We start from the raw sequence: 10,727 nt of genomic DNA, 5'->3' as shown, positions 1-10,727 counted from the left end.
GATGTATTCCAGTATGAATTTACAAGCGATTTATACAGGTCTCATTTCTAAATATATTCAAAATAGTTCATTAAAAGTCTTTAAGTCATTGAGGAAGTATTAGTTTAAAAAAAGCTATATTCTTACAGCAAACCATAAAGAAAGAGGTCTCGTATCTTTGGAGGGATAGCAGACTCAAAGTAGACGGTTGCTTTTTTTTTTCTATCTTCTTTACAGTTGAAGTCCTGACAACACATGAAGGAGAGGGAAGAGAGAAGCAGAGCTGGTGATACTGTATTTCTCACCTGCTACCGGAGGAAGAGCAAGGACATCCCATCACACCATGCAGAGCCCTGACCCTAAGCTGGCAACTCCATTGGACAAAGCTTGGCCTGAAAATGGCTGGTCAGCCAATGAGGGAGTTGCACTTGGGGGGGTGCGGTGGGGGGGCGGGGGTCAGGTCCTCACCTTCTCCCTCCAAAACAGCAGCGGCATCTTCATTGAGTTTGACACAGATAATTTTTTTTTCTTCTCTCAAATATGTATATACTCACATCTTGTTACAACGCATTAGTGACTATAACAAAATAAACAAACCCAAAAATAAACATAAACATTAAAATTGTTACAACTGGGGTTGCATGCCATCACCTCAATATTTATCGATAAATGTAATTAAAATACATTTTTGCCATTAAAAAGAGCAGGGTTGTCATCACAAGGGTGTCTGAGAGTGGTTCGTGTGTATGTGTTTGTGTGGATGAACATAAAACATCATCAGTTTACGTGACTGTTCTGTAAAAGTAGAACAAATCAAAGAAATCATCATGAGTTCATTCAACGCAAGAGTGCCGTTTGATATTTGTACATGTGCATATTGTTCACTTTTCAGCTCCCGCAAGCAGCATGTGGAGATAAATATGATAATAAATATGCAAAAAAAAAAAACAAAAAAAAAGGACAAATGATGCTCATCAGTCAACATTTCGTAAGCTGATTGGCAGGAGGGTTAAAGCAGTTTTCCAAGTGTACAAAAGGGTGATATGACAGTGGCTATCAATTCAAACACAATGCCTAATGTAATTGACTACCATGGAAAGCCATGGAGGGGGGGAGGGGGAAAGAAGTTCTCCATTATGGGTAACATTTCAGGCATGGGTAACATCCTTTGTTCTGTTTAAAGTGTTCAGTTTGGCACAAGGTTCAGCTACACGCAACAGAAAAGCATTATAAAATCCCCTCCTTTTCTTGATTTCTTGTTACTTGGGTTGCATGAGCGTGGGCACAAAGCCCAACCGGAAGACCTTAGACTGGTAAACATCAAAGAGAAATGATTGATTCTGCTTTTAAAGCACAATCTTGTTTTTCTTTAACATTTTCAAAAATATTTTATTTGTAATATTTTTTTTTAAATTTTATTTATTGGATTTTCTGAAAATAAAAACACCCCTGCTGCCCATATATTTTTCTGCTGCTACTGTTACAGCTCTCTAAAGCGCATAGAATCATCCTGAGGTATTTTAGATGTTGACATAATAATTTGGCTTGTAAATCCAATCAATCAAGCAAAATCAGCAGTTAAAATGGTGGCATGCATGGCATTTCTAGTGGCTGTACATATTGCACAGTAAAATGCTACAAAAAAGGTGTTTTATGAGCAAAAGTTGGACATGGAAGCATAGCATGTGCTAGTTTTTTTTTTAATTTTTTTTTTTTTTTTTATGAAGTGCTATCGAAAAGGAAAATAAATGACTATAAAATTTGCAACAAAATTAATGGTTAAACTGCTAAAATTACCAAATTTTTGATTCATTGTCAACCAAGAGGGATGCTAGATTAATGAGGACACAACAGTAGGGCCTCACTGGCTCTATCTGCCTTGTCCAACCCTCTCCACTTAATGACGCTACAGAGGTAAACAAGGGATTTATCTCAAGTAATGTCCTAAAGCCCTGGTTGATTGTAGCCCACATGTCTAAACGCTGGATTACCACAATACCAATACACTGCAATGGCAAAATAAAATAAAAAGTACAAAAAGAAGATCAATCAACCAAAGTTCAATTTTGTAAAACCCCAAATTAAAGTGACTACAAGAAAATCCAACGCTGATGTGTCACGTTAATGGGGGAAGGGAAATTTTTGAAAAAAAAAAAACCAAGTAATTGTCAGTGTTTCTTAGCAGCAAGGAGGTCAAAAGGCAAAACCACATCTGTCTATTAGCTTTACCACTGGAAAAGTGGAGATTGACAGTTTTAAAAAAAATCCTTTTCTCCCCTGTTTAACTCTTTAGTTCTCTCTTCCCTTCCACCACTGTTTTGCTCTTTTTAAGTCATTGCATGACACTGATTTACTAAGCACAAAAACCAAAGTTTCGATTGTACAAACATCCATCCATCGTATGTGGCAACACAGCCCCTTTGGAAAACATAGAACACGTGCCAGAAAACATATATGCATGTATTTTCTGACACAAAAATGAACAAAGTCATGCAAAACAATCTATTTCTTTTAAAATATCTTTTCCAGCAATCAAAGTTTTTGAAAAGAAAATGTGGAAAAAAATATTTGAACCTAATGGCTATTTTGCTACCATATAAGCAAACACTAAATTCTTACAAAGGGGATCCAGAGACCAAAATCCCCAATAAATGTTGACATTGATAGAATAAAAAAAAGCAATTCTTTGCAATTATTTTCTATCTGCTGTAGCACATATGAGATGCCCATGAATAGCCTGGATTTTACCTGCTTCGGTGTCATCAGTTATTTTGTAAGTTCATCTTTTATCGGTTAGTCTGTAAACATTATGCATTGATAGCACCTACACTACTCTCAGCTTGTTGTCACTGCCCTTTACATCAAATCCCCTTCTGACAAAACCCAAAGACATCCAGAACTACTGGATTCTCCTCCTGATCACCTACTCTCTCCATGTTCTCCTTTTGCAGTGTCCTTCACTGGCCGTATTTATCAGGTAAACTAGCTTACTGTGACAATCTTACCCCCTAGGGATGCCTTCCGGTCTGGCCTGCCCATCTGGTCTTTCTGTGAGCTTAAGAAGCATAAAGAAGAAACAACTAATATCAGCAGGTGAACCATGGCTGGATGGGTCATATCCTCTACAATTTATATTAACATATCCCTCACACCTCAATGTTTCAGCCTTGGATCAACTGGCCCCTGCTAAATCTCTTTAGTAAGCAACAGAATGAAACAAAGTGCCAATGCCATGTCCAGGAACTACTTTGGCTGGCTAACTCATTGCAAAAGAAGAGAAAATGGACAGACATGGTGATATCTGCAACCGGAGTAGAGAGTAGTAGTACTACCACCATACCCAGGTGGACACAAGTTCTTCTGGATTGAAAAAAATACTGAGGCTATGGCATCCCTTTGTGTAGAATATGTGTTGAGAAATTATAATACAAACCCAGAAAGGAGTAAGAAGACACCACAATAGCATCCTATATCAGCTAAACATCAGACTCCAGACTGGGAATCTTCTTATACACCCGTCTATTGCTGAACTGGGCTGCGTTTAGGGCGCCTCTTGGGATTGGGTATGCACTAGTCTTATTGGCTGAGTAAGGCATTACATGCTCTTTATTGTACATGTCATTAGTTATCCGCCCATCCCTTGAGCAGTATGAAGTAGTGGATTTAACGGAAGAGCGTAGATTGTTCGCATCGTTGCGTGTTTTGATGGGGGCTGCTCCTAGGACTGCTGCAGGAGAAGCTACTGCCAGCTGTTTGTAAATATCCGAGGAGCTACGCCCATGGACCAGTCTGCTGGAATCATCCCTCAGTGAGTAACTGAGAAAGGGATTATCCGAGCCATGGGCAGGATACAAGGACTTGCTCCTCTTGCTCTCCTCCAGGTTGTGGTTAAAATGCATTGATTTAGACCCAGTCCCAAACAGTTTGCCAGAGTACGGACGTATGCCAAAGAGGTTCGCATAGTGCGAGTCAGATGCAGAGTCCAAGAAACGATCCTTTTCTTTTAGGCTGACACTACGTGAAGGTCTGCCCAAGTCAGCATCCTTTGGCTTTTCAAGCATGATGTTGTCAAAGGAGTGCTGACGACTTAGCCTCAAGCGGTTTCTCTTTTGAACATGTGGCCCATCTGTCTGTGGCCAATACAGACCGAACATTTCGTCTGCTTGTTGGTGATGCATGGTGGGACTAACTAAAGGGTCTGAAAGAAGTTGGTCCTCACTAATGTCATACAGGTTGGCTGAGTGGAGGCAAGCTTCACACCGATTATAGGGTGAGCGTGTGGCTGAAGCAGTCCCGGTTGGAGCGTACGGCCCTCCTTGTGGGTAGCCAGCATTTACTTTTGATAAACAGGAACGACAATGTGTCTGTTTATAACGATCGATCGTTTCATGTGGGGAGAGCGAAAGGTTTTTCTCCTTTATGTTGTAGGGTTTGGCATAAGTTGGGTCAGGTAGAAGATCTGAGTCTCCATGATGTAAAGGGGAAGAATTGAGATGGATGATGGGCTGCTCACACTTTCTGTAGTTATCACTATGGTCAGAGTAGATTTCAGGGTATTCCAAATCATCTGCAGCCAAACCTCGACTCTCTCGGTAGTGAATTGGGTCTGAATGAAGGCTGAGCTCTCGGTCTGAGTCAATGGTGTAGATTTTTTCTCCTCCTCTCCCAGATAGGTTTGCTCCCCCAGTGATCGGCTTTGTTTTCAGGTAGGACAGTTCCACCTCACTACAGTCTCTTGGGTATTTTGTTACTGATCTTTTTTTTAAATTGTCCTTGGGTTTTAGGTGTTTGTTGTTTTCTGGGTCTTTGTAGGAAGCTGCTCTGCTTGAACAGTCAGATATGTCAGAATGGGCTGCGTCCTCTGGGATGTAGCGCTGTGTCTTCATTGACATTCGTGGGTCTGGCATCAACATGTCAGGCATAGGAGGGGGTCCAGGTGGCACCGAGCGAAGCGTGTCCACTGATTTCTTCCAAAGTGTCCTGGGTGGCTTAGCATTGGTCTGGACTGAGTCGGCACTGACAGCAACCTCCACTGAGTTGGGATTAGCATCATTCAGGGTCAAAGGATGCTGGCCTCCCTGAAAGATATAGTTGTTAAGGTGATCTTTGTGGCGGTTTGCAAGATAAGCCTGCAAATCCCCAGTGTCCCCATAAATCATATCTTTCGGAGCGTAGCTTCGGTTGTCAGCATAGATAAAGTTGCCCTTCTCTGCCATCATGTCCATGATCATGGGACCTGCTGAGTGCATGAATTCTCGTTTCGGAGAGTTCATGTGAGAGCCACTCAGGTTGGACATGTTGGTCATCTGTTTGGCCGACTTTATGAGTTTGAGCATTTTGTCCTGGGGGCTAAAGTCCAGGTCTGTCTTTTTCTTCATGTCTATGTGGACTCCGTGGATACAACTCCAGATTCCCTGCATAGTGGCATATGGATGAAGTAAAAGGGTAAAGGGGTAATGAGACGTGACAGAGAGAAAAGGTGAAATGGTTTGAGGAAAAGTAGGGAGAAAGGAATAGAGACAAGAACAAATTATGATAAAATGTAAAGATTCTTTCTTTGTTACAGTTGGGCTCTATTCAGTGAAGCAAACCGATATTAAAAAAAAAAAAAAAACCATTTTGTCATGCAAATTCTTTGTCTTTTAGAAAAGAGGGGTGACTTATGGTTGGTTCGAAAAGCTTTTGTTAGAGTTAGAGCAATATTGAGATCATATTTTAAGGTTCAAAGTAAAACTAAAATGTAACTTGTTTTAGCCACATTAAAAAATTGAAGGAATAATAATGATGATAATAAATCAGACAACTTATTATTAGTGTAAATTAAAAAAAAAAAAAAAAAAAAGACAATCCACACATCTTGGCTACAAGTTTGTACAAGGTCTTCTTTTTTAAAATTAATTATGACATTTTCTTTTAGGTCATCTCCCTACATGAACAGCAAGGGGAAATTCATAGAATTTAAATATTTCTCACCCTACTAATGGAGAAAAGAAGCCCTGGGGTGCCGGAGCAGACCCCAGTGAAGCAGTATCTAAGCCTCCAGTAGAAGAGATGCTCTGAGATAAAGGTGATGAGGGAGAGTCCCATTGCTGTGGCCAGCATGTAAAAGACCCCTGCCATGTTGTCTATGTCCAGCTGACTGGACATCACCTCGTTTTTCTCATTGTGGCAAATTCCTGTCAGCCATTGTGCTTCGAGTTCTTCCATTTCACCTGCAAAGCAAAGCAAAGGGGTGAGATTTTATTCGGCAACTACAGTATATTCAAGTATATTAGACCGGTTCACAGAGATGACTAGTAAAGAAGTACAAATACTTTGTTACTGTACTTAAATATATTTTTTCTAGTATCTTTACTTGAGTATTTATTTTTTTGGTGACTTTACTTTTACTCCTTATTTTTAAAAAAATGAGTACTTTCTACTCCTTACATTTTTAAAATGAGTTTGTTACTTTCAAGCTTGTTACTTTCAAGACCTTCGAAGATGACGTCCCGACGTAAAAAGACGCAAACCAACAACTGCGAAGCTGGAGGAAACGCTAGTACTAGTCAACATGCTAAGATGATGAGCTTTTTTCCTGTTAGGCAGGTCCCTTAGTTTTATGATTAACATTTTCAAGTTTTTCAAATGTTATATTCAAAGCCGCTGTGTGTTTTATTGAGCATTTGCATTTTTTTTTCTTGACATTTATCAAAGTGTTCATAAAGGGTAAGATATTAATTCATTTCCATGTACCAGTTTTCTACAAGTTCTTAAAAATGTTAAACTCAAAGCTGCTCTGGGTTTTATTCAGCATTTGCACTTTTTTTTTTTTTTTTCTTGAAACATTGTATTTACAAATGTTATTTATTATGAGTGCTAAATTCTTCAGGTGTTCAAAGGGAACAGATTTAACTTGTTTCCATGTACCATTATTCTACAAGTTCTTAAAAGAATTTACTTATTATTGAAGGAACATTTGTTTTTCTTTTTACTTAAGTAAAATTAGTAGCATGTACTTTTTTACTTTTACTCAAGTATGGGAGCAACTTCAATACTTTTACCAGAGTCATTTTTTTATTCAAGTATCTATACTTTTACTTGAGTACTGAAGACTAGTACTTTTGCAACCGATGCCAATTCAGCAGAAACCAAAGACATCTGGCGTTGCCTCAGCTATTCAACAATGTACAATGGCATCCTCAAATAAAGACTTCCTTAATTCAACAGGTATTTTGTGTCAGTTTATTTATTGTTGCATTAGCATTGGTAGCCTACTAAATTATACAGGAACATCTAAAAAAATGTGAATATCATGAAACAGTTTAATATTTTTGGCCACTCATTTCAGAAAGTCAGACCATACATGATATAGGCTCATGACACATAGAGTGAAATATTTCAAGCCTTGATATTCTGATTTTTTTTTTAAATGTACTTGTATAATGTTAAATATGCTTTAGTTTCTCATATTCCAGTAATAGATTAACATAAAAAGCAAAAAGGACATTGTTCTGCCTAATCAAATATAGTAGGTTTCTGCGTTTGTGCTCTATTCTTTCGTTTATGTCTTGGGGTGATATTTTTTATACAAAGCCTACAGTTCACATTACATTTTCTGATGGAGGAAAGAGATATATTTTCTCTTAAGTTTTTTAAAAGAAAGCAAGGTGCACAGAGAGTTTCTTATCTTTTCTGTTCTTCAGTCTGTGCCCCCCTCTCCCCCCTCCTTTTCCCTCTGTGACAGTTGGTGCATGACTAATCCAATCTTTGCATTTCAGGGCTGAAAAGCTGAAGCTAGTAGCAGGGAAAGACAAAAATCATTGCGGTGTTTGGCTCAATGTCTTTAGGGTGTAGACTCACTAAAACATCATTAACAATTATGGAGCATTAGGGTCAAAGTTTCGAATTTAGTCATACATTTAAAAAAGTACCTGCTTTTTAAAGAAGCTGTGCAATGCTTCAAATTACTTCCAATACTGTGTTTATGTATTTATGTATTCAGGTGTACAGTATATGGGGAGAGGCTGCAAAACCAGCCCCTGTCTACCATTTTGCTTGACTCTAGGGTGGAAGTATTGTTGAAATTCAATTTTTGTTGCTTTTTCTGGCTGTCAGACCAACAGTCTGGTGACCAGTCAGATAGAACAGGGAAACAGATATCTCAACAAGTTGCAACCAGAAACATAGTGGCTTAGCTTCATCCATCTGGTATTAAAAGCATGTTAAATAATGTATACTAAACAATATGTCTTTCTACGTTTATTACAAAGTGCTTTTTAGCTTCTTAGGAATAATGACGTGATCTAAATTAATGTGCTGGTTATCGTTTTTATTGCAATGTTGCAAAATTCAATCATAATTATAAAATGTATTGTGGGTTAATTTCTCATATAAACAAAAGTGCTGTACCATTAGGTTTGAAAACACCATTCAGAAGAAATAAGTTGTTTTAATTAGCAGTAATTAGCTGTGACAGCATTAACGATCTTCCCAGAGTATGACTGAAAGCCAAAAATGTCTTTGTCAAAGCCGTTTCTTCCAGACAGGGTTGGATTCCTCTGATCTTTTTTCCAATGAATCTTTTTCTCTGCCTCCAATGTGTCCATGAAATGTCACATGCTCTCCACCCACATTGTGGCTGTCTGATCAAATATCATCTGCCAAGACACTAACCTCCCATCATCAATCATGACCCCCCCCCCTCGCTCTCCATATTTCTATATCTGCCTGACAAACTATCTCTCCTCATCTTGCCCTTGCCTTCTATTCCCATTCTTTATCTTCTGCTGACCTCTGTCTGTGACCATCCTGAATTTAAGCTCACTTTTACGTGACGCGGTTATACCATCCTCACTGTTTTCCTTTTACAGTCTTTATACCAGGGGTCACCAACCTTTCTGAAACTGTGAGCCACTTCATAGGTACTGTATAATTATTAGGGCTACCATTGAGAAAAGCACTTCTTAAATACTACATTTTCAGGGTTTCACTTTAATTGGAGGGTTAAGATCAGAAGGAAGGCTATAGCAGTGACCTTAAAAAGGTAGGAAATGTTGAGGTGTCAAGTACATGCAACACTTTTTCTCCTAACTTATGCAATTGTTTCATTTCCAATACATTTTATAGAAAATCCACCTTGCATTTTTAACAATATATCTTATATAATATATTATACATAACATACCAATGACTATACAGCATATCTGCAACACATAAAAACATTTGTCACAATGTTTCAGTGAAAATAATCATTTAAAAATGGTAATATAATACAAAAACTTTATCAGCAGTATTTAACATACAGTACTAACTACATATCTCATATGTACAGTATACATATCTTTGTGAGTTTGAATCCTGAAAAGTAAATCAGATTTTAGTTGACAAAAACCCAGTTTTATGCTCTCTTAGTATTTTGTTAACTAAAGATTTTTGTCATATATTTCCATTGACTCATTTTTTTTAAGTGTAAATAAAACTACAATGTTTACATTGCACAAAATCTAATCTGTCTATCTGTCATTAGCATGAATAATTTGCAATGAAGGCTGTCATTAAGTGTCACTCGCCAAATTATGACAGCTTTGGAGATATTTTGGCATTTTTTGGGTTAGGTGGAGGGATTTAGTGGGGTTAGATAGGGTTAGGGTTAAGGTTAATGATAGCCTTCATGACACCTTATTTTGCATATTTATAACAGGTGTCATGTCATAATAACGACAGCGTAATGTCCGCCGTTATGTATAAAATGTCAAGTGTTACCGTTGTTTCCTTTTGGAAGTTACCAATCAAAACTACTACAAAAAAAGGACAACCAGGTTAGTGATCCAATAGGAAGTAAGCTGATTGTGTTTGTTGACTTAAGACGGCTCATGTGGTCTAACGCATTGATCACATCACATCTGTCTGTGTGCATTTATAAACACTAAAACCATCCAATATCAGGTTGCTAAAAGGTAATTTAATCTTAAAAAAAAAATCTACTTCACATATAAACTTTTGTGTATGTTCTTTTTTTTTCTTTTAAATAAATGAATTTATTTTATTGCATAATTGTGACCATCACCAGCCCTCCCTAAGGAAGAGTAAGAAACACTTTATTGAAGGGAGGATGTAAAAAGAGAGGGCAGTGTTACACCTGGGTGAGGGGGAAGGGAACAGGGAAGAGGAAGTCAGGGTAGGACAATGTGAGGGGTGGGGAAGTTTTCTGTATATTCTAGTCGACCACATCGATCAAGGATTTAGTCGACAAAAATCGTAAGGAAATTTATTTAACAAAAACTGAACTGAAAAAGTGAAAAAGTATTGATGACTACCGTACAGTGTGACTGCAACTAAGTTGCATTTAAGGCAAGAGTCTACGACTAAAGCTAAATAAAATTGTCATAATTAACACTACAAATGTCTTCATCTGTTACCTTTATCTTTCGCTTGGCTTCTGTTCTTGTCCTTCATCTCACATTTCATATGCTTATTACGTAATCTATCACATGCATTCTCAAGCCAATGTTATTTGCAGCATTCTCCAGAAAGGCTGCAAATAGGCTGCAATTTTGTTTGTTTGAGAAAAAGAAAAATTAAAAAAATAAATAAATAAATCAGATTTTTGACAAAAAATCTTCAGTTATAGAACATGATTAAGTTGGAGATCCAAGCTCCAGAACCCAGATAAGATTCAGTTATTGGGAATTACTATGACACCAATGTTCATTTAATCAACTTCAGTGCTCCCTATGTGAGAGGTTGTGAACGCTTGCATCAGCAAA

General features: G+C 37.8%; 1 protein-coding gene across 3 annotated transcripts in view; it reads right to left on the bottom strand.

Moving 5' to 3' along the window:
- Positions 1–1,230: 1,230 nt before the first annotated feature.
- The window catches only part of grin2aa (glutamate receptor, ionotropic, N-methyl D-aspartate 2A, a), a 198,846-nt gene continuing 189,349 nt past the window's right edge, over positions 1,231–10,727 (bottom strand). For 2 of the 3 annotated variants that reach the window (XM_028454434.1, XM_028454436.1), the window contains exons 13-14: positions 5,953–6,191; positions 1,231–5,393 (exon numbers count right to left, since the gene is read on the bottom strand). In XM_028454434.1, the coding sequence (XP_028310235.1) occupies positions 3,456–5,393; positions 5,953–6,191 (2,177 nt within the window). In that variant the 3' untranslated portion in view covers positions 1,231–3,455. The remainder of the gene's footprint in view (positions 5,394–5,952; positions 6,192–10,727) is intronic. The other variant, XM_028454435.1, reaches the window with a different exon arrangement.

This window comes from Gouania willdenowi, chromosome 8 (assembly GCF_900634775.1).
Source record: "Gouania willdenowi chromosome 8, fGouWil2.1, whole genome shotgun sequence".
Classification (NCBI taxonomy): domain Eukaryota; kingdom Metazoa; phylum Chordata; class Actinopteri; order Blenniiformes; family Gobiesocidae; genus Gouania; species Gouania willdenowi.
This window is presented reverse-complemented; position numbering and strand designations above follow the sequence as displayed.